Source organism: Silene latifolia, chromosome 1 (assembly GCF_048544455.1).
Source record: "Silene latifolia isolate original U9 population chromosome 1, ASM4854445v1, whole genome shotgun sequence".
NCBI lineage: Eukaryota > Viridiplantae > Streptophyta > Magnoliopsida > Caryophyllales > Caryophyllaceae > Silene > Silene latifolia.
In genome coordinates this window covers 190,779,373-190,804,471 of record NC_133526.1, presented here as the reverse complement: position 1 = coordinate 190,804,471, position 25,099 = coordinate 190,779,373, and the positions used below count along the sequence as shown (strand labels likewise).

General features: G+C 33.8%; 2 protein-coding genes across 2 annotated transcripts; both read right to left on the bottom strand.

Moving 5' to 3' along the window:
- Positions 1-8,761: 8,761 nt before the first annotated feature.
- LOC141614099 (uncharacterized) lies at positions 8,762-13,369 on the bottom strand. The gene is made up of 3 exons (XM_074432856.1): positions 12,583-13,369; positions 11,626-12,025; positions 8,762-9,987 (listed from the first exon to the last, which is right to left on the bottom strand). Exons 1-3 carry the CDS (start codon positions 12,818-12,820, stop codon positions 8,928-8,930), a joined length of 1,698 nt encoding a protein of 565 aa, XP_074288957.1. The 5' UTR covers positions 12,821-13,369; the 3' UTR covers positions 8,762-8,927.
- Positions 13,370-19,582: 6,213 nt separating this feature from the next.
- Positions 19,583-21,927, bottom strand: LOC141617560 (geraniol 8-hydroxylase-like). Its single transcript, XM_074434771.1, has 2 exons — positions 21,100-21,927; positions 19,583-20,215 (listed from the first exon to the last, which is right to left on the bottom strand). The coding sequence occupies exons 1-2, from the start codon at positions 21,787-21,789 to the stop codon at positions 19,610-19,612; spliced, it is 1,296 nt and encodes a 431-aa protein (XP_074290872.1). The 5' UTR covers positions 21,790-21,927; the 3' UTR covers positions 19,583-19,609.
- Positions 21,928-25,099: the final 3,172 nt, after the last annotated feature.

Sequence of the window (25,099 nt, the reverse complement as noted above, 5' to 3'; positions counted from 1 at the left end):
GAGTAAAAGAGTTGAGTGGATTTGGTGATAGGAGAGATGGATGAATAAAATAAGAGTAAAAAATTCCAAAATAAAAAAGAGGAAGAAAACCTGAATAATCCGTTTTAGGAAATAGGGAAGAAAATATAGAATAAGAGGGAGTATAACACATGAGTTTCTTTCATTAGATGCCTCCTTTTGAAAGTAGGGTCAAGACTCATGTAGAGTCTTAGAGTATCCACATTGAAGATGATGAACCACCTTAGCACACTCTCTCATCTAAGAGGATGTTCTCTTCAATGTGAAATCATTGTTACATGTCCTCTTTGAAGGAGGAAGATGAATACTTCCTTTATTTTTAGAGGATATGCAACACTGGCCCTTTATGCACACTAGTCATTCGTCATCTAGCATGTGACATATAATTCACTCTTTTTTATTTTTTTGGTTCTAAAAAATTTGAGAGAAGAGGATACGAGGATCCTCTTTGATGTGAAATTTTTTTAAGAAGAGTAAAAATAAAAGAATGGAGATATTGGATATGGGTGAAAGTGATATGTCAAAATTAGAGAAGGAAAGAGAAGAAATAAAAGAAAAAAATCACCCTCTTGAATGTGGAATGTGGATGCTCTTAAGTTGAGTCTTAAATTTCAAGACTTTGTCAAGACTATGGTAGATTATTGGTAGTATTGAGTGAGTCTTGTTTTAAGACTACCAATAATCTTACCGTTAGTTACATATTAATAAAAATTAAAAAAATTTGATATTCACAATGTACTCGGTAAGACAATTTTAACAAGATCTCACATGATTATTTTAAAAGTTATATATTAAAAGTTGTATCGATGATTCTCCCTACTTATGAATAATGTTGAAAAAATAAATGTATAAAATTGAATAAAATGAAAGTATAATTTAAAGAACCACCTCAAATAATCCTTTGATTCTAAAATACGAGTAATGCCATGGAAATATTTTGTGTGTCGTAAGGGAACACGTGTAGATAATTTGCAGTTCATTATGTGTGATGGTGATTTGGCTTTATGAGAAGGCCATATAAACTCAGCTCGAATACGTCTTAAATGTTTGATTGCTTATGACAGTAGTAATAGATTAATCTCTAAGAGGTTTGTTCTCATACCATATATACGCTAATATACAAATTAATTTACCTACAAATCTCCTACCAACAACAAACAAACTTTTTCAAGGTTCATATCATGGCCCACTAAACTTTTTCATCCTCTCACATTTTCTCTCCACAAACCTGGATATTAATTCGTAACTCCTCTCATACATGAACCTTAACACTCATTATCAACAATATAAGGTTTGTAGACAAACCTCTAAAATGATGGACATATCATCTTACAAATTTCTTGATAAACCTCTATTGCTAATACGATATTTGAATACGGATTTAGAGTAACTCTCATATATCCATTTTAAGATGAAATTGCTCAAATATACTACTACTTGCATATAAGACAAACCTTTATTAGGTAATTCACTTCGATAATTAAAATAATACTTCCTTCATTCAACTTTTATCACCCAATTTCTCCAATATATGTAGACCTGTCAAAACTTGACCCGACCCGAAAACCCGACCCGTCCGTCCCGTTTTTTTTAGGGTTACAGACCCGATTTTTTCAACCCGCGACCCGTTTGACTCGAACCCGAAACGACCCGACCCGAACGGGTCGACCCGTTGGGTCAAATGTAAATCAAGAATTTTATTTAAATATTAATATTTATATACTCCCTTCGTACCAGACCAAAGGTAACACTTACTATAAACGGACGTACCACACCAAAGGTAACATTCCTTATTTGGCCCACAACATTACCAAGTTATCCTTATATCCATTTGATATTTACACAAATGCTATTACATACTCCACCTACCAACCGACAATTAAACCGACAATTACATACCCCACCTATTTTTCCCTCTTTACCCTTACTTTTTACACCTTTTCTTAAATACTCCATTTTTCCCTACGTTACCTTTGGTGTGGTACGGAGGGAGTATTATATTTGAAAAAATAGTTAAAAAAATATTTTTTTTATTACTTAAAATTACAAACACAACTAAAAAGTTAATTTTATATAACTTTTATAATATTTAATAATAAAATAATTATTAAAAAAACTTTATTTTAATAATTATGTCAATATAATTAATGTAAACGTTGAATATGATTAAAATATTAATTTTAAATATGATTTACATTTTTAAAAAATATTTTTTTAATTAAAAAAAATCGTTTAAAAAAGACGTTGGGAATTATTTCTTGACCCGTATTCTGAACCTAATCCGACCCGTTTTCGACCTGACCCGTATTTTGACCCGACCCGTATAACCCGACTCGAGACCCGATCCTCCCGACCCGTTTGACAAGTCTAAATATATGTGATGGATATTATATTAAAACAGGGTGATAAAAGTTGAATGGAGGGAGTAGCTCTCATTTGTTAAGATTGAACTGAAACACCATGAATAAGATAATTATGCTTTAGTCTTGACCTTGTTTACTAGGGCAGTGTGCTAAATCTCCTCTTTGCCAAAGTACTAATCTCAAACCTTGGTTTTACAAGGAATACAAGAAATGGTTTGACGAATGTTTTGTTGGGTCAAATTAAAATATGTACTCCGTATTCCGTACCTACTCTAGTTTTCCAATGTTAAATTTCTTCTTGTTTGTCTACTTTTGAGTCAGATAAGTCCAAACAAGATACAACAAGAGGAAATATAATTAGACCATCCCCAAGCAAGGTCACCGACTGGGTCGTGACCTTGTTGAGTTACCTTAATGACACCTTAAATTAGGATTAAGGGGTTAATTTTGGTGACCTTCAACTACTCAGGGTCAATTGGTGACCTTGAGTTGAGTTGGTAACCTTGTTGGTGACCCGCTACGTGGCACACTCTCATTACTTAAACAAACAAAAAAAAGGACAATCGTCAAAATAAAGAGAAGGTGACATTTGGTTGAGTATGATGACCCCTGTAGGTGGCACTCTCTCATTGGTTAAAAAGTGAAAAATAATTGGGTTGGTGACATAGGTCGTGACCTTCTGCTTGGGAGGATGAAAGTGGGTCAAGATAATTAAGGTGTGATAATGAGGAAAAATATTGGTGACCCGATTAACTCGAGCTTCTGCTTGGGGATGGTCTTAGTATTTCGGTTTTTCTAATATATGTCCTAATATATCGCTATTGTTGTCGAGATCTAGGGATAGAGAGATACAAGTTATTAAAGATGGAACACTTGTATAAAAGTAAACTAAATATTTGTAAAATTCTTTGGAAAAATATAGCAAAAAATTCATTACTCATCTTTTTTTTTCTTTTGTTTGATTTGGGATATCCACTGTCGTTATCAATGAATAATCCCCTCGACACAAATACTTTCACGAAGAATATGAATAATTAAACTCTTATCCACCTCCAAAACAACGTTAGTTCATCAAGAGAATCTAATGACATTCCTAACTTAATATGCTTAATTAGCACTTAAATTATTGTAAGCAACACACTTACAGCAGCCCTGTGGTTTTGTAAGAGCAGTGAAGAGACAAGTGCCAACACCACTATCAAAGCAAAAAAAGCTCAAGCCAACATCAAAATTGACCTAACATATTAGCAGTCTGTCATTATATTATAAAATTACTACTCTTTTATATTTAGGCATCTTCTGTCGATCCTTATTTCTTATGTCTGTGCTTCTGTCTCATCTGTACAAATTGCATGCTTTTCATGGGATCTATCTTAATTTAATTAATCTTAGCCTAATTATACTTGTATCATTAGCCTCCATCATCTTTTTATTTAATCATCACCCATGGTCCCTTAAGTAGATATGATCAACAATTATTACCCCTCTTCCCCACCATTCTTTTTTCCATCTATCATACAACTTTTTTAATGATCGAAAATCTACAGTCGCTGTTTTTGTTGCACACTAAAAACTACGTATATTTGTGATAACCTGCAACTCACGTGGTTAACTATCTTTTTTAGAAGACTCGATGTCTAGAAGATATAGACGCAAACCATAAATAACCTCTACAAGATTTGTCTTGGTGAGACTTAAACCTGAGATTATTCCTTGGAATATCAGCCAGTATAGAATATTAATCCTAAGATTATTGCAAATACTTTAAACGACTCCAATTACTTTCTTAATCATGACAATTGAACCTTTAATTATATCATGGAGTTAATAAATTGTTTAAACTGATCACTATATATATTGTGTAACAGACTTATATGAGTTATAGCGTGCATTAAAAATATCCGAAAAATTAATATAGGTTTATTGTCTCCACTTCACCCTTTATTTAATCCCTTTTGTTACCTAAGACCATCCCCAAGCAAAAGGTCGACTTAATCGGGTCAATTAAAATTTTACTCTTAATCACTCCTTATTAACTTGACCCATGTTCACCCTCCCAAGCAAAAGGTCACGGCCTGGGTCTATTAATCCAATCATTTTCCACTTTCCAACATTTCCAATCATTTTCTACACTTTACCCCACTAAAACCTCTCTCTTACTTTTTTCAATTATTATTTACTAACTAATTATACACAAGTTTTTATTGTAATTTTAAAAAAATAAAAGTACTCGAATATATTAAACATTAATTTAATGACGTACACTTCGGAAAAAAATTATTAAATAACAAAGTTAAAATTTAATAATCGAAAAGCCGATTTCATTGACAATAAAAAAACCGCATACATAATTAAAAAAGCCGCATACATAATTTGAGCAATTAAAAAAAGCCGCATACATTAAAAAAAACCGTATACATAATTAAAAAAACCGCATACATAATTAAAAAAGCCGCATACATTAAAAAAACCGCATACTCTTTGTACTTTTAATGTTAATATATTAGTTTTCTTTTTTTTTATTGGATTTTAATTATTGTAACCAATTACAATTTGACACATGTAAGATCAATTCTTGGGTCAATTTGAGCAAGTGAAGGTCACCAATTGACCTCTCCTCACCTTTTCAACCCTTGGGTCACCCTAATCTTTTGCCTAAATGTGGATTAAGGTGACCTTTCACCAATTGACCCCCCAATTGACCTTGCTTGGGGGTGGTCTAAATAAAAGCTAATTTGAACTTAAATTAGATCACAAACTTTAGCTTTTGCATATGCTCCATCGATAACATAAAAGAGAATCCCCGAATAAAGGGCAAAAATATGAAGATTGAAAGAGGTCAACTACTAGGAATATATAGGATGAGCATCTTCTCTATGTTTTTCTTGGATAAATGATACCAAAATCTAGTCGTTGCTTGCTAATTCTCACTTTTTTTTTGCAATTTGCTCTCCCCATGTAACCTAAAGAATCCTATGCTTTTTTTAAAACTCAAAAACACACTTTATTTGTCCCTTTTAAACGTATATTCATTCATAATTCTACTAATAATTTTTTTTTTTAGCTTTTCTTTATAAGAAAAATAAAAAGTAGATTTATTATAAAAAGTTGTGGAGAGGAATCGAAATGCGGCCCAATGCCCATCACCAAAAAGTGCAATTCTTGAACCCAAAAATTGTTGGGCAAAAGTTTAATTTCATCATACCCTCATTGACTTTTCTCTTGTGATGAATAATCTAACAAGACTACAAGAGTAGTCGTCAACTCCTCATCGATTTTCCCAAACGTTATTGAGGTGTACACTTGTACTCACTACGCCCCGATCAATTGTTATCTTTTGATTTTGGCACAAAGACTAAAGAAAGGGGAGAGGGCCAATTATAAGGTGACAAGTGGACCAAATTAAGTGTAAAAGAACAAATTGCTCATTAAATGCAATTCTAAAATAAAAAGGACAACAATTGACTGAGACACCCCAAAAAATGGCATAGGACAACAAATGATCGGGACAGAACGAAGGAGTATTCAATTAGAGATAGAAGTGGTCGTGCTGGAACGTGCCTCGTGTCAATTTGTCGTATTTGGAAGAGGAAATGACACGACTCAAGTATAAAAAGGTGGTTTTCATGTTATGTTATGTCGTGCAGGTGGAATTAAAATGATGGCCTAGACACGACCCATAGAGCCATGGCGTATCGTGTCGTGCTTAGGCGTGCCTAAGCAATTCTTCCACATTAGTTTTCAGCTTTATTTCTTTGTATTTTGGGCGTATACTTAAGTGTGTCGTTTCTAAATAAGTCGTATCGTGTCTGGACTAGTCACGACATTATTTCTCAAAGTTCAGCCTAGGCATGAACTTATTTACATTGTGGTTACATGATTATGATAGTCATAACTTTGATGATTAATTTTTTATTATAACATACATTACCAGTTTTTTTTTTTTTTTTTTTTTTTTTCAAATAAGCGCAGTAGTAAGAATCGAACCCCTACCTAATAATTGGAGTAGCTAGTATTATATCTAAACTTTGTGCGATTAGTTTTTAAAGATGGACGGCGGACCACAATTAAACTGTATAGGACCTTAGACGATATCGATATCAATAGTTCATAAATCAGCAAAACATTATATAGAAAAGGAAAGTATGCTGTCGAAAGCACATCAAGCAATAGAATATGCATAATGCATGCATGTAAATGTCACAAGATGAGTAACTGTACAATTTGGCTCGATTAAGTTGAACTACGTATGATAATATTGTGACCAAGATAATAATAATGCAATGCTAACAACTTTAGGTAAAGTACCAATTTCGTCCTAGCTTAGCCTTTTGGACTCACATGCATACAAATATACATTTATCTTCCTGTTTGTTACCTTCTCCTTCGTGCTACAATTAAATTAAATATGCGGAAATGTGTTATTGTTTTATTGAATTCTAGTGTTATTTTTTTGCTTAATTTCTTTTATTGTCGAAATACGTTTATCCACTCGTTTTGTGTCTGTTTCGATGTTTCATTTCATTATTTTTTTTAGCAGGTTTACAATGGTAAAACTTCAACGTAATTGACTCGACATTAAGTCAAAGTGTGGTCAATTAGTTCATTTTTTTTTATTTCTTTTAATACTAAAAAAACATGCTAAATATAATCGAAATATTAGAACATAGAGAATATCTTTCTTAATAGTCTTTTTTTTTTGTTCTTTGGTGTTGATCAATAGTATCCCTTACCGCTGGAGCATCAATCTCCTTCAAACAGTTGAAGGCAACTCAATGGGTAGACACATACCAAATTTGACCTTTTCATTTGCAAAAGTCTGAAATCGATCCATGATCACTTGTTTATAAGATCAGATTCTTAATCGGTCCCTCACACTAACTAACTTTGAATTTCTTATAGAGTTGTAGTCTATTATAGTAGTCTCATTCTCTCATTTAATAACTCAAATGATAGTAGAAAAATAAATCCTAACAATTGACTACCACCATAATTAATGATTTAATTAGGGCAAAATAAGTGAATTAAAAAAAAATAATAAACTGTAATTGATTGATGTGGTCACTCACTCCAACCAACTTTAATTTTGTTATCGAGACCCTTTAATCGGTCAATCACTCCAATCAACTTTAATTTTGTTACCGAAAATTATTCTTTATTTGTTGTAATATTCTCATTTAACAAGAGTAGTAGAAAAATTAAATCTTATTATTGATTGATGGCCACCATAATAATGATTAAAATAGGGCAAAATAAGTTAACCAACAAAACAAAATTACTGTAATTGATTGATGCGTCGAGTATATAGGGAATGTCACAATCTGATCTTGAGACAGACATACTTTCTTCTTGGTATAATCAAACGAAATATAATTAAATTAATTGAACAAAACAATGAAGATGCTATGTTATATCCAATTATTAAATTGATTAATTTTAATCAACACTAATATTGTATTCATGCGATTTAAGATAACAAAGTTGGACAACGTGCGGTGCATGGCCACGCCAAAGTGGTCCTCCAATAAAAATTGACACAAAGAAAAACAGAATCACTCCTCTATTATGCAATATGTACCACATCACATGTGCCACCCCCAAAAAATTAGTCGTCTCCACATATGACATTTTTTGAAAAAAATAAAAGTTCCTAGGCATATATTTCAACTTGCATCGCCTAAAAAAGTCGAGTCAAGGGTCAAACCTTCACGAATTTATTTTTGGGCTTCTTTTCAAAAGACCTCGTACTGTTATATATTGTGGTACTCATGATGAGCTTTCATCTTTATATTACCGATGTGGCACATGAGTTTGCACCCTAACAGGTTTAGCCGAGACGTTTACCCTGCCAAGCAATGAAATTTTTTATTTCTTTTTCCTAACTTACGTCTTTTTGAGAATTTTTACCCCCTAATGAGTAACAAATTATGATTATTTCAGAGGTAAATTTTTTTTAAAAAAATCATTGTAGATAAAACTAGCATTATACGTTATCGCATTCTTAATTTGAATGCTTCGTTTTGTATTTTACTTGGATTGATTTTGTTATTAACGGAAAATATTCTTAAATTTATTTTTCTCATTAGTTGAAATATGGTACAAATTGTAAAATTTCTATATTTTGCATTGATAAAATTTACAATATTTAATTAAAGAGATTATTATAGTATAATTTTCTGTAACATAACCATTTGTTTAACTTTAAGTAAACTATTCCTTAGGTAGAATAAAAAAAAAAAAGATAGACAAATGATATAGAATGAAAGAAATATTATTTTTAGATTAAAAGACTAGTTTAGAATATAAGATGAAAAGTGAATGAAAGGGAGATACAATCATATAAAATGAACTTTAATTTGTGCCATGACAAAAGGCAAAAATGGGCATGGTAACTATACTATAGTAATTTCTAGCATTTCAAAATGATTATAATGTATCAAAAAGCCATCAATTATGGCAAGTGGTAATTTATAATGCAACATAGAAGATGAACAAAAGTGATCAAAAATTACATACCTACCAACCTACTAATCAAAACAAAAAGGGCTAATTTTCCCATGGTTTATGATTCTCTTGTTGATGATTAGTAGTAGTAGTAGTATTACTATTGCTAGCCATGCAATTACTAAGTTCAGCAATAGTAAGAATCTCATTTTGTGGAAGAGGCCTTAATCCCAAAAAATCCCTTGTCAACCCTTCATTACCACCTAAACCACTTCCCTTCCCCTCGATACCACGACCACCACCGCGACCGCCACCACCGAATGTCATAGTGGAATGATCCCTTTTGTTGGTGGAATTAGTAGAACTCAACATACCCATGTCACCCATACCAAATGCATCTTCATAGGATGATGAAGAAAGTGAATTCACCATCATGTCATGGAGAAAGACGGACGACGACGAAGACGGGCCTGGGCCTGGGCCGGGGCCGCCGGGACCACAAGTAGTAGTGATAGTACTAGAAGACATGGTGTCTTGCTGGGGATGGATGTCACGTGAGGACAAATTCAGACCAAACAGTCCAGCTGTAGATGTTGTTGTATTATGTGAATTGTTGTCAGTCACGTGACCTTGGTTTTGGCTAACTCTAGCACCCATCTGTGCTGCTTGCTGTAACAATGCAGTTGCTGACATGTGAGCTGATGATGCTACTACTTGTGTTTGGTAAGATGTTGTGTTTGTTGTGAATGTGGGTCCTACTACCATGCTAGGGTTTCTAGGGTTTTGACTTTGCTCATCATCATACTGATGTTGTTGTTGTTGATCTTGGTGATGGAAGATGGATGAAGACGACGACGACGTAAGATGATGATGATGGTGGTCCATGGGTGAGGATGCAAGCCAAGGTGGTAGATTGATGAAATTTTGCTGATGTTGATGATGATGAGAGTGTTGTTCTTGTTTTAATGAAGGTGCATGTTGATCTTGATGAAATTGTACTGCATGCTGTTGTTGTTGTTGTTGTTGCATGTTCATGAAGTTTAAGTTTGATGGTACAGCAGAGATTGTGTTTGTGATTAGTGGATTTGTTGTTGTTATTGCTCTTGCTGTTTCTTCTGCTAGTGCATCACAGAATGCTCTGTGTGTTATGAAACTGTCTCTCCTGTTTTACAAAACACAAAAAAAACTTGATACATGATTAACAAAAACAAAACATAATTAACAGTAGCCTAATAATGTATGCATGCACTTAGTCAAGCATAAGATCGTGTTAGAGTATAAAACCGATCTTGGGACTCCAACCATCGGCTTAAACTTTTGGTTGAAATGGTTTCTTGACATGGTATTAGAGCTGATGGTACGAGTAAGATTGGTTTTATATTCTAACAGATCGTTATATACTTATATGCATATAACACGCTCGGTAATTACTACTTTGTCCATACTATCACCGAAATCCCTACATAACATAATTAACAACAATAGGTCTTGGTATAGACGGGTGGAGCGAACAGACGGGTAAAAACCTCTAATAAAATGGGTAGGGGGGACAAGGTGGGACACCCCTATGTGCTTCCCACTTTATGATAAATGGGTATTTTGTGAGGGAAAATGGTATCCGTCTATACGTATAGACGGATAGTGTTGAGAATTTGTGAATTAACAAAGTAATTGAATTTTTGGGTATTGCATGAAATATTCAGTCAAGCATTCATGTAAATATGTAATGTACTAATGTGACATATAGTACTTGAGTGTTAATCTGATTTTGTAAGATAAATGTAACATGCATGCACATTTAAACAAAAAAAAAAAAACAGTAATCTTTTTGATATTGTTTCTGATAATCAGCTTTTTTTCTACTTTCTGTCATTTTATACTGCCTGACAAGCTACCATTTTGGTGAAAGAATCTCTGCTAACTAGCTAGCTGATGCCTAAAGTCTAAAACATGAATAATTCAACAAAAAGTAAGCAAAAATTTTCAACCAAGAAATCATTTAATATAGATCAGCATGAATCCTTTTCAAACATTATAATTGCCTTTATTTTACTCTTTTTTTGGCTCTAAATCAATGAATTCTATCAACATTACATGATTGGTTTAATAATGATGTTATTGAGAATACATTTAATTCTTTCAATCATGAATTACCAACACATGCATTCAACACTCAATCAGCATTCAGCAATAACTATTCTTCTCTAAGACCGTCTTAGAGCATGAGGCGGTCCTTATATATATCAAAGCATACTGTAAGACAATCTTATTCGTTAGAGAGTTAGTTCTATCAATGAATGGAGTACATGAAAACACATTGTAAGACTGTCTTATTCGATAAAGAGTTACTCTACTTCTATCAATTAATGGTGTATATGAAAACCCTCTAATAAGACCGTCTTAGAGCATGAGATGTCTTTTTATGGAGTATATATAAAAACACGCTGTAAGACGGTCTTCCTCAATAACGAGTTACGTCCATCAATTAAAGGTGTATTCTTATACTTTATCTGTTCCATTGAACTGTTTACGTTTTTTAAAATATGTGACGAAAATTTTAAAAAGCGTAAACAATTCAATCGAAAAGGAAGTATATAAAAACACAATGCAAGAAAGTCTTATTCATTATAGAGTTACTTCTATCAATTAAAGGTAGTGTATATGAAAACACAGTGTAAGACGGTCTTAGTCGATAAAGACCATTTTAGAGCATGAGACGCGTTTTTATATGTAAAAACACACTGTAAGACGGTCTTATTCAATAAGGAGTTACTTCAATCAATGAATGCTGTATTCATACCTGGAAAAAAGGGTGCCACAATCACATCTGTATTCCCTAGTACCACAAATCTTAGAATGAGCTTTCCAATCAGATTGAACAGCATATTTCTTAGAACACTTCTCACATTTCCATTTCTTTTCACCATGTTTTCTGCAAAAATGCTTCTTAATCCCAGTTAAATCACCTAATGCTCTTGATGGATCATGATGAACACAACTTGTTTCTGGACATACATAAACTTTCTTCCTAATTACTTCAGTTTTTGATCTTTGTTTCAATTTCCATGGTAGATTATGTCCTCTTCTGTGTAATTGCAGGTTTTGATCTCTTTGAAAACCTTTGTTGCAGATTTCACATACAAACCTGTTTTTTGCTAGTAGTGTTGTTGGTGATAATGCTATCACTTCTGAATCCGGGTCTGCATAATTATTCATAAGAAAATTACGAGACGGTTTCGAATGACCTTAGATGAAAATTGTATGCAAACTTATGAAAAAATCATAAAAGTTTCAGTCTTTTCATAAATTACTGTTGGGGTTGAAAACCCATATCAGAAAATTAAGAGACGATTAATTTCGAATGAACCGAGATGAAAATTGTATGCAACTTTTGAAAAAATAACAAAAGTTTGAGTCTTTGGATAAATTCACAGCTGGGGATGAAAACCCATATCAGAAATGTATCAAACTTTTGGAAAAATGATGAAAGGTTGAACCTTTTCGATGAACTACAACAAACAAGGGCTCCCTCAAATTCCGAGTTATGTCCGAATGACCCAAGTTGAAAATTATGTTGAAAACTACAAGTTTGAATCTTTTAATGAAAAAAATGCCAAATTTAAATATAAATAACCTTACTCTTGTCCTAGCAAGACAAAGGAGCTACTTCCGAGTGACCCAAAATGAAAATTACGCCGAGAACTAAAAATTTAATTTTTTTCAATGGAAAAATTAACAAAATTAAAATTTAAGTAACCTGGATTTCCTGGTTGATTTCTTCTCTTCTTAGGAGGAGGTAATTCTGAGTGTTCTTGAAGAGATAATTCTTGTTGTTGCTGAGTAAAAAACTGTTGTTGATGAGGGTAAATAATAGAGTTACTAGGTTCACCTCTATTATTACTACTAGAAGAAACACTTGCTTCACCAGAAACAGGAGAGGTTAAATTTGACATATTTTCTTCCACAAAAACTTGATCTTGTTGCTTTATCATCATTAAATTTAGACCCGGCAAAATAAACCCGAACCCGAATGGGTATACTTTGGACTAACCTAAAAATAATGAGTACAAAACAAGAGTTTAGTTTGTTTGTTTGGTTTTAACAAGATCTATGTAATGATCTAAAAAGACAAATAAACCTAAACATAGAGTTTATGAAATGATTATATATGAACTTTGATATAATATATAGTTTTTTTTTTATGTATATATGTGTAAATATGTGTTTTATGTTAGACCCACATCATCCCCATTAAACACAAACAAGTGAAGCTAAGAGCTTCTTCCTTCTTTGGAAGCAACCAAAATGACAATTTTCATTTTTTTGAAGTGGAGAAAGTAGTGGAGTTAGAGAGAGAAAGAGAGAGTTATAGTGTGTGTTTAGAGAGAGAAAGGAAGGTGATAAGAGTAGAGAGGGAGGTCTATATAAGGCTAAAAATAAGGGTTCTAGGGAGTATATTAGTCTCATTTTTGTGATAAGTTTGCTTACTAAAAACCAAAAAATTGCATAAATTTTAGAGAGAAATTTTGAAAGATATTGGAGGTGTGGATGGGATAGAGTGCTAGTACAAATTGCTTTCTTTGTGCAGTCTAAATAATAATAATAATAATAATAATAATAATAATAATAAGATGATGATGACATATCAATAGCTACTGCCTAGTATCGAGTCTCAGTAGCATCTTTTATCGTCTACATAGTATGTAAGCTTGATTAAAATGATCAATCCTATATAAATGCATGTTAGAAAGTGGTACAGAAACTCGATAATGTCATCGTTGTAAAAAAAATATGCTTTTTATGTAAATGTCATCTAATTTAGTCTAGATTTGAGTCGAGAATGGGCAGTAAAGTTCTCCCTCATGAGTGTATGTTACCGTGGTAGTCACAATGTTCAAACATAAGACCCAATCAAGTTAGAATAACTCACCGTAAAAAAAATGCTTTTTGTTAGTAATAGTAAATTTATTCTATTTGGAAAAATAATGTAAAATGTGATGTAGTTCATTTTGTCTTTTCCTTTGTATTGGAGCCTTGTCATATCTTTATCCTGTCCACATAAAAGTAAAATAATTTATAAAAACTTTTCTTGTTCCTAGTTTCCAACATTGAGTTTTTTTTTTTTAATTTTTTTTTATAAAAAAAGTAATATTAAAATAATGTTTTTTTTTAATTTTTTTTATTATGTTTTTTATTTTTTTTATTTTTTTGACGATGGAATTCGTAGTTGTTATACTTTGGTGCGCATTGTATAAATTTTTGGATATAAACGATAGTATGCAAACCACAAATAACAGTTAAGTCGAGAGTGACATGCTCGAAGTTTAGGCTCTGTTAATAGAGAAATTGAAGAAATTAACTTTTAGGAAAGCTTTAGTTAGTTATGTTATGGTACTTAAACTTGATTTATCTGAACTTTATTTTTCTTGCTACTTTTGTGTGAATATTCGTTATCACCTTTTGTTTTTTTAGTTACTGCCCACATGCATCATCTTTTACTTCTTGAATCGCATTGACATTTTTGTGCTAGCTAAAGAGTTTGTTCTCGTTTTGGAGTTTACATTTTGATCTATTTTTCTCAAAAACTCCATTATTTTGTTTGTATAATATAATGAAAAGTAAATGTTTGAGATAGGGATGTCAAACATCATTGTAGATTGTACTTGTGTATGTTTTTACGTATGAGCACTTAATTATTTGGTTGGCTGGACCGAATTTGTTCTAACATAACCAAAGGTTAAATAATAGAGTTTGTACAAACAAAATAGTGCTTCTCGGTTTAAATTAGAAATAAATCTAATTAAGAGTAACACCCGGTATCGCCATAACACTTTCCTTTCATTAAACTATGTGGAGTATAAAAATTCTTCATGAGTTCAAAATTCTTTTATATTATACTCGTCTTACGACTCATTTAACTCCACGAATAAACAACTTTTCATAACAAAACATGAATACATAAAAAGAGAATGTCATTAGACCCATATGAAAATATATTGTCATATGTATCAATGACATGTGAGGGGAGTACCCATGTACCCTACATGAAAATATTCTTTGCAAATTCATGTTTTATATTCCGGTCATAAAGTACATGAACCCATCATTCTATATAAATAAATAGGATATATAATGACAATTAGATGATTTTGTATTTTTAAGTGATCCTTTTTAAGACCATGTTTAGAGTAACTATGTAATGATGTAGTCATGTAGAGATAAAACTCCCACACGAATGGGATAGTCCAATTAAAAAGGATATGAATCATTAAAAAAAATGAGATTACTCTAGAAAATTGTTGAATTTCTCCTAAATTCTTTGATTAATTAGACTAGTACGGAGCATGTAAATACGTAATATATATGTTGTCTTAATAATATTAGTAAATTGTACTCCGTATTTAAGAATTTAGTAACTTGATCAAAAACACGAGTATGGTGATATCGAAATTTAGTATTTTGTATTAACAATAAATACGATATGTTCTTTATTATATGAGATTCTAGAATACATTCTTGTCCTTCATTTTTTTTTGAAGATTATAAACCATATAGTAAGTGTGCAGAAAAAGAGGAGCGTAGTAGAGACAAGTAAACCGTAAGGCATGTTGCATGAAAGCGAGACTTCGACTGCTACAAATCTTATCTTTTGATATGTCGGCCGAATCAAGGAATCATTGCCAAACTTCTAAAATTCTAGTCTTATTACTCGTATATATGACTCTTTGATAATTCAAGCATGTTTTACAAATTATTTAAATCTCACGTGAAAAAAAAAAAAAATCACTAATAGGCTTGCTTCTAGCTAGGGGTGGGTAAATACTGGTCCGGCTGGACCAGTCCCTCCCCGGACAGGAATTTTTGTTATCCTATCCGGTCGTGGTCCGCAATTTTCGTTGATTCCAGTTTCGGTCCGGTGTCCAGCCCGACTTGTAGCAAATGTGATCAAACCCATCACATGCCCCAAGTTAGGTAGATCTATTATAGGCAAGACTATTTTAAAAAAAATAAAAATAAAATAAAAATAGCCTGAGATTTAAGATTTTGATTCGACACACCATAACATTTAATGAGACGGTCTCATAATAATGAAACATAAAGAATTAAAGACAGGTATGTTACTATTTCATAAATGATAATATTGTGAAACTTGTTTGTTAATTGACTGGTTAGCCATTATTGCATAATTTTCTAGTATGGATAATTTTCAATTGAATCTCATCCGAGATCTAAGTCTACGTGATATTTTTTCTCCGTTATTGACTATTACACTTATTACTCACTAGAAGACCTTTCGTTTGATATCGTTGACCAAGAAATAGGTACTTCACGCGGGAAATAATCAACATTACTATTTTATACTACTACACGTCTACACCCATACAAAATTACTAGGGTTACTTACAACTTATGAAGACCGAAGAATGTATTAGGTTTTATTCTTTAAGATTGAAATGAGTTGAACATAATTAAATGGAGTTGAGCTAAATTTAGTTAAACTGAATGAAGCTAAGTTGAAGTAAGAGTTAATTTTGTGACAAAATGAACTAAACAGAACTAACTAAAACTGAACAAACTGAACTGAATAAAAATGAGCTGAACTGAAATAAGCTGATATTAAGCACAAAAAATAGTGCCTTAATCTGCTAATTTTTTTAATTTCTCAAAACCTAATTTAACGTATGACCTTGACCTGTACTAATTTGAGTTGTCGATTCTGATATCATTATAATAAGGGTCGGGGGAACCGTCTATTTCAAAGACGTAAATTTTAATTTCAAATTTTCAAGGTTACATCTGCAAATGCATAGTTACTACTTACTATCTAGTTCTTTGGGTTAAAATTTACTCTCCACTGCCATCATCTATCATAAATTCATATAAACGCTATTCCCATCAGGACCGCAACTAATTAAAGCAAGTCTTTTGAAGAATTATTATTACTTTCTAAAATTAGTCAATTAACATGCACGTTGTATCGATCGATTATTCGATTAGTCACCCTAGTCAATTGTATAGTCACGTTGTTCCAAAGGTGGCGGCTTGAGTAGTAAACCTATAACATTATTAGTCTTAATTATTATTACTTTCGTCCTCATCAATTGTTAACTTTTTTTATTTTTCAAGTGACTAATACTTTTGATGAATAATTTGATTATCTACATTGACATTGGTTCAGTTGTCATCAAATAATTAGTCCTCTTCTCTTTCTTTTATCTTTATGTCAAAACTAAAAGTAAATAAATGACCAAAACGGCCGAACGGAGGGAGTACATATGTCCGGTATTCTAGATCACAAAAGGTGTGCGATTATGTTGGAATTCTAGCTAGCCCTACTTGTATTTTTTTCCATAAACATTGACTGGCGTTTGACTTTTTGGTAGCATAATATAAACTTGTCTAATAATGACAAGTTTGTCAATATTCTCGGCTAATTAGTTAGACTAATGTTCACCGTCGTCGCGTTACGGACATGGCGTAGTTCAGTATTTCACTCCTACTTCAATTCACCCCATAATTTTGGAGTACGAATTGATGGGGATTGCTCTATTGCTCTTGATGGCTGTACCGCTCTCGGGATGTTTTTTTTTTCATCCGGTACTCTTAATGTGTCTACGTATCCACCTCTTCAATTCATCCCATATTTTTTCATTTTATGTCCAGACCGATATTCAGACTCATGACAAATATCTATAAAAATATATAAGACCTAATACATGTCTACGCGCACATTTTGTTATTCACAAGTAGAGCCGTTAAACGTAGCGGGCCAGCCCCGCTTCGTTGGCCGACATCTAGCAGTCAGGCCAGCACTAGTGTCAACCCGACCTAGCTCAGTGTCATCCTCGGGCAAGCTAGTGCCGCAATTACCTTGGCCCGACCTGGTCCAAAGACTAATAAAAAAAATATATGAAAGCCCAGTATGGCCCGACACGGACCCGCTACTCTGTGGGCTGGCTCGGACTAGATAAAACTGGCCCAACACAATCCTTATTTAGTGACGTGTTTGGGCTGCTGCCACTTAGCCCGGGCCACCTCTAAACCTGGCCCGACCCAGCTCACATCTTTATCCACAAGTCTTTAAGTTGAGTCTTGACATTATCCTAAGACTTGGTCTCAAATTTACATGAATAATAATGTCCTCATACCCGATTTGAGTTGGGGGATAAAATAGTTTTAGAGATGGGTGAATTGAATTTAGGGGGTAACCTAAATAAAAAGTCGAACGCGAGGAGTTGTCAAAATAACTTAAATAGAGTGCACAACTTCATAGGAAAACTGGTGGAACAGAGACGCCATCAGAATAATTTATCTACTGCTACTTCACGAGTGATCCTGCTGTCACACTTGCCCGTATCACCCTATTTGTATTTAGTCCCACTTCACTTGTACCTTCAATTATTGAACCATCAACCACGCTATTATTTTCCTTTCTCTATTTATTAGAGAAGAACTTCATTTAATAATCAGTTGTCACAGTTTAATTTCGAGCCGATTCTTTTTCGGAAGTGTATAACAAATGAAAATGACAGTGTCACCAAAACAGTAATTTATTGTGTCGTGAGATGAATTTACCATTGTCAATTTTGCAAAGTCGTTTCCTTTATTTGCAATTATCATATCGGGCTTCTAATTTAGCTGCATTACGATGTTTACTCCACTGTTTGTATTTATAAACTATTGCACGCCGTAATTTGTAATTGTTACTGTATCTTTAATGGCGCATTACTCTGAATTGTGAGTATTAGTGACTAAAAGTTGGAATCTTTCAAATGTATTGAGAAGATTTGGTAATAATGTTATATGTTTACATTTCTTACTGTAAAAAAGTTTGGATGATTGTCTGATTTTTCCTTTCCTGATACGTTGGGTTGCAGAATGAATATAATGCAGTGCAGTAATTGCCGTTTCATCTGTTTCTTACCTGAGTGCTGTTTCTCAGCATGGTTGCCTAATTCGTAGTATGATCCAACCGAATAGTAGTAAGCATACACGATCCGCAGCAATACACACTCTTTACACCGTAATATGGATATGAAATACTGAAATACTAGTAGAAATCAATTTTACGATTGGGGGGATTTGAGGGAATTTTACGAGTCTGTGGGGTTCCACACTCTGTAGTCTGTATAACTCAGCTGCAGAAGGACTGATACACAAACTAGGTTATTTGGCTTCCAAACTCCTGATACTTGAATTAAAATCCAATGTCTGCGGATAGTGTAGAGAATGTTTATAGTTGAAAACAGGAAGATAAATGTCGAGGCTTTGATATCTATATCACAGCAACAGCGGGTTATGAGAATGGTGTTTCCACCATTTGAAGAAAGTTTTATATGCCATATTTTCAAGGCTGCTTCAGGTTAAACACATCTTAAGTTCTCAGCTTTTCGCATCAGTCTGTGATGTCGTAATACTTAAGATATCTCTGGTATGGTTCCGCTGGTACAAATAATCAATATCGGCTAAACCAACATTAATCCCTAGAAATACAGTCTGTGAAGTGGAGATAAAGTCATCACGACCTCCGTACATCAAAAACTCAAATTCACGTGAAGATCGTATCAGCGGAATAAATAGAATTGTACCCAAAATATACAAATCTAATAAAATCATCTTTGTTACAGTTTTTGTGTTTCTTATTTATTTGCAAAATCACAAATTTGTGTATACAGGTACATTTTTAACTTGACTTTTTTTGGCAAACATGCAATCAGAGTTTCGAGACTATGAAGTCCACGCAAAGAAAATGAAACGTTTGGGTTTGAAGGAGGAAGCAATAATTAACGACAAACAGGAACAATACGTAGTCGCTGAGCTTTCTCGACAGTGAAACTGTGTTTTTCCTCCATGTCCATATTTTCAGGTGTGACACCATTTTCAAGTATCCAATCAAACTCATGAATAAGTGAAGCAAGCATCAAAGGAAGTATCCGAGTGGCCAGTGGCATACCGGGACAAGTACGACGACCAGCACCAAATGGAAGCAACTCAAAATTATGACCTTTGACATCGATCTCTGATCCCAAAAACCGTTCAGGCTCAAACTTCTCCGGGTTATCCCAAGTCTCAGGGTCTCTTGCAATGGCCCCTACGTTAAGTAACAACATTGAGTTTGCAGGGATTGTGTATCCGCACATGTTTACGTCTGAATCGACTTTCCTTGGTATTGGGATAGGAGCTGGAGGGTGTAAGCGCAAGGTCTCCTTGACAATTGCTTGTAAATATGGGAGTTGCGTGATATGACATTCTTCAACTGAATTTCCTTTTCCGACCATTTCTTGAAGCTCCGCTTGTAAGATTTTGAGCTTGCTAGGATTATGAATTAGTTCCGCCATTGCCCATTCGAATGTCGTTGATGTTGTGTCTGTTGCCGCTACAATTAAATCCTAGATAGGAAGAAAATATTGACAAGTCATTGGATTAACACAATCAGTCAACATTAACATCTTTTCTTTAAATCGATCCATTTTCCCTACCCCAAATTCCTCCACATTTATTTTTCTAACTAACAAAGTAAATCGCTTTCTCTTATTTACCTCCTCTCGCTTTGACCTCAAATCCAACACAAACAATCCCCTAAGGATATCAATTTTTAATAGGTCTTTCATTTTAACATTATCTAAATCATTTGTAAGTGTTATTTTAACTTAAAACGGTCTTAAACAAGAATTTATTTACGTATTTTGCGTTCGTACCATAAATCAAAATCTAATGACTCAGGCTAGAACTGTTCAAATGCGGATTTGGGCCAGACATGGGCCGCGCCGTGAAGGAAAAAGTTGTCCTTTAAGACCTTAGTGGGCGGGCCGGGTCTTAATTATGGGCCAATTATTCCTGCCTTGCCCACCCTTTAATCAAAACTCCGACGGCCCATGGGCTAATGGGCCGTAACACAAAACATTAATTTTTTTTTGAAGAACACAAAACATTAATTTAGATGTTCTATTAATTAAAATATATAAGGGTACCCAGTATATAAATATTTTCGTTATAGTTTACGTATTATTTTAGTGTTCAACATCCCAATAAAATTGATGCAATTTTCTTTGAAAATATTTGTTTTGAAGAGTAAAATTAAAAGATTTAAATAGTAAACGAGCCTAATGGGCGGCTCACGAGATTTTTTGTTTTCCATACCCGCCCATTTAACTTCGCGGGCTGGGCTTGACCTACCCTCTTAATCTTTCGGATAAAAAATACTTATCCAAGCCCACATAATAAGCGGGGTGGACGGGATGGGCTAATGGCCGAGATGGCCCATGTGACTTACCATGAATAGGTGAGCAATAGCTGATGGCTCAATATACTCTGCTTGGTTTGGTTTTATGTCTAACAACGCCTCCAGAACGTCGTCGCATCGTACATAATTTGGCGAGCATCTATCGCGCAACCGCTGTTCAATGATCTGATTGAACACATCGAGCATCTTCCGGAAGTGAATACTTGTACGCCGTCTGATACCTTGAAGATCGAGCTTTTTCATAATCGGAAAAAAGTCTCCAAGATTCGGCATTCCCAATTCTTCGATAATATGTCGAAACGTTTTTCGGAATGAGCAAGATAATTCCGAAACAGGATCAGCCAAATCCAATGAAAATAAAGTCGTCGACATTACGTTTAATATTACATCAAAACCGACTTGCCCGATATTAACAACCGCCCCCGTGTCGGTGCATTTTTGTACGTAAGAGCAAAGATCTCTCACCTTATTTTCTCGAATATTACGACTAGCATCAAGTTTTCGGGCTGAAAGCATGTGGGAATTTGAGAGTTTACGTAAGTTACGCCATTTCGAAGTTGGTGGAAGAAAAATGGCTGAATTGTCGTGGTGGTCGAGTGCACAAATTGCATCAATGACGGTCCTATTAGAGAAAGTAAGGTCATGTTTTCGTATGGCTTCTTCGACAACAGAAGCCGAAGATAAAACAACAGTTGGGAGTTGTCCCTGCTTAAGGTACATGATAGGGCCATGTATCTTAGCTAGTTTAGCTAATGATTTATGTCGCAAAGGACCGACACAAAAGAGATTTCCAAAAATTGGTAGTGATGGTGAAGGGCTTGGTGGTAGTTTTCTTGTATTTGAATTTTTTGTTGTGAAAAACTTGATTATTAATCCTATAAGGGAAAGAAATAATAGTATGTTTAGATAATAAAATTCCATAATAATGGATTAATGGTGGTGTATGACTAATGACTGTATGATATGATTTTATGCTTCAACTTTCTTGCTATTTATAATGGTGTCGAACAAACGTCAAGGATACAAGTTTGTGGAGATGATGTCTTCGATGCAAATTCTCTGTCCCATTTTATGTCTCATCTCATGTCCCAATGTCCCATTACTTCTCGGTATAACACATAATCAATTTGATATAAATGACAACAATTTTTTATTATTTGGAGCATAATACATGACAAGATTAAGTTGTGGAACACAAGATATGAGATATAAAAGTGGGGCAAAGAATCTCAACTCGTGTCTACTGCATAAAAGTGGAGCAGGATAAATCACAAGATTAACCTCATAGTGGAATCTATGAGCAATTTGAATGTATAACTGTATAAGTCAATTTAAAGGTGTAGTTGAGTTTGTAAATGCTAAGGGGGCGTTTGGTTGGGGTCTATAAGAAAGCAGTTCCAAGACTATACAACTGGATGTACAATGAGCATTGTACATCCAAGGTTATTTTAGTTTTTTTTTCAAATATTTTTGCAAAAAAAAAGGTAACATAATTCAATTTTCAATCTAATCCTCATTCTCTCTCTGACTGTTTCCATATTTTTCTAACTTCTCTTCATCTTCCTCCATCATCCAATTAATGAATTATCTTCTCCCTTAAATTATTATAATTAATTGACTATGCGGAACTGAACATCATCTTGAAGGAATTGTTTTATCCAAAATTTCTAATGCATGAAAATAGTTGAAACTCGTATTATTTTTACATTAGCTCGTATTCTTATCTGAATATCTCGTATTCTTATGTGCTCGTATTTTAAAGCTCGTGATCATTTTAAGCTCGTATTCTTTTTACATTAGCTCGTATGCTTATCTTAATAGTTCGTATTCTTATGTGCCCGTATTTTTAAGCTCGTGATCCTTTTAAGCTCGTGTTCTTTTTACTTTAACTCGTATTCTTATCTTAATAGCTCGTATTTTTATGTGCTCGTTTTTTTAAGTTCGTGATCCTTAAAGTTCGTATTCTTTTTACATTAGCTCGTATTCTTATCTTAATAGCTCGTATTCTTAGTTAATCGTATTTTTTAGTTCGTATTCTTTTAATAATAGTTCGTATGATTGGTGTAGAAATTTACCTCAAAGTATTGTTAGATGCATTTTTCCTTCCTGATGATGATATAAATTGTTTCGTTCATGAAATATTGTTAAATGCGTTTTTCCTCCTTGATGATGATGTAAATTGCTTTCCTTTCACCATTTTAGAATCAAAATTATGGAGATAAGAGATTTGTCGACTGTCGTTTAAGAGAAATTTAGAGAAGGGGAAGAAGAGGGTTTGTCGACTGAATAGGAAATCAGAATTAGGGAAAAAGGAGATGCGTAGAATTTATTATTATTTTTATTAGGTTTAAATAAAAATATATATAATTTGGATCTGTTGTACAATGCTACTGTACAACAGGATGTAGGATCCTATTTGTGATAAGCAAGGGTAATGGAAATAAAGTTATTGATTTCTTTGTTGGTGTTTGTTTGACACAAAGGGAATGAAATTCTCTTCCTACCCCCTCAATTCATCTAATTCCTTACCTCCGACCCCTAAGGTAAGAGATTTCATTACCTTTGTTACCTTTCAACCACCTTATTCACCTACCACCACACTTGCGACTACCACCACACTAGCCACCACAAGGACACCACCGTCACCACCACCACTACCACCACCACCACTATCACAGGCACCCCACCTAAACTATCACCTGCACACCAAAACAAATCACAATCCACCAATCTTCTTCCCAAGTACCCCCAGACGCTAGCAATCCACTGTCCATCCCACTGTCCCAGACCGCTGGAACACCACAAGATTCTAATGTTTTTGGGGATGGGGTAGGGCAACGACGTCAAGTGGACGACAATGTCAGGTGGGGCGATGCGGTGGGGTCTCAGCAGTAGGGTGAGGAGAGGTGGCTGCAACCATTTTTGAGTAGATAAGTGGTTGTTTGTGGTGGTGTGTGTTAGTGGTAGGAGTGAAAGTGGGTTGACTATTATTTTCCTTTCTTGATGTAACCAAACAACTAGTTAAATTTTAGGTAATCCCTTACCTTTCTTCCTCTTATCATTTTTGATTTTCTTTCCCTTTCCCTTTCTCTAACCAAACGCCTTCTACATATTTTTTTAGTCATGAGAACATAGGCTCTATTCGTTCACAAATACTACTATACAACCAGTTGTATAATAAGCATTGTACAACCATATACATTAATCCGAGCTTGTGTGTAATTTTTCTGAGTTTTATAAGAGTTTATTTTTTATGTTTAAGTGTGTGAGTTCAGAAACTTTACAGCATAGCTCAGATTCTTTTAAACAAAACTCGAAAACTTTATTACACAGCTCGAATTCTACACCGTACAACTGCATACAACTGGTTGTATAATCTACTAATTGCTATTCGTTCTATGGTCAATTTTTGGTATACTATGTTCATTTTTCCCAGCATACTTTTATTATGCTCTTTGTTTTCAACAAATTTATGACTGATTTATTCTTGGTATATTTATTATGTACATTTTTTCCTGCATATTTATTCTTAAATTTCTTATCATTTACTATATTTCTTCTGCATAAAAAAATAAATAAATTAATGTAATACTTTGCATTTTAACAATGATTTAATTGCACGACTAATATAACTTTTCGGCTTCATCACACTTTCCATTTGAGCTTCGTCCCTGTCCTTGCCCAACCGGCCACCACCCATTCTGGTTGGAATTTTTGTGCGCATACCCGCCACACCACTCGCAAAAGCTCTACCCATACAAGCTCCAACTGGGGCGGGCGCAGTGTGATATCCACTTATAATCTTGTACCCGCACCACTGACATCCTTATATGTTGTATATCAATTTGTAGTACTCCTTCCATCTCAGGATATAATTGTTCATCAATTACATTTCTAAAATAGAATGGTAAAATGACGTGAACGGAGGGACTATATAGTAGTGTTCAGGTTCATAGCATAATTTTTTGGTCCTATATCTAACACGGCCTGAATCCCGATTAAACCGGTGAGATACTAAAATAAAAATTGA

Excerpts from the sequence above, each read along its gene's own strand:
- LOC141614099 (XM_074432856.1), bottom strand. The coding sequence starts at position 12,820 with ATGATGATAAAGCAACAAGATCAAGTTTTTGTGGAAGAAAATATGTCA. Across the intron at positions 12,026-12,582 it reads AAATCAACCAGGAAATCCAG|ACCCGGATTCAGAAGTGATA; the intron begins GTTACTTAAATT and ends ATAATTATGCAG. Across the intron at positions 9,988-11,625 it reads TGTGGCACCCTTTTTTCCAG|GAGAGACAGTTTCATAACAC; the intron begins GTATGAATACAG and ends TTTGTAAAACAG.
- LOC141617560 (XM_074434771.1), bottom strand. The coding sequence starts at position 21,789 with ATGTACCTTAAGCAGGGACAACTCCCAACTGTTGTTTTATCTTCGGCT. Across the intron at positions 20,216-21,099 it reads CTATTGCTCACCTATTCATG|GATTTAATTGTAGCGGCAAC; the intron begins GTAAGTCACATG and ends CTTCCTATCTAG.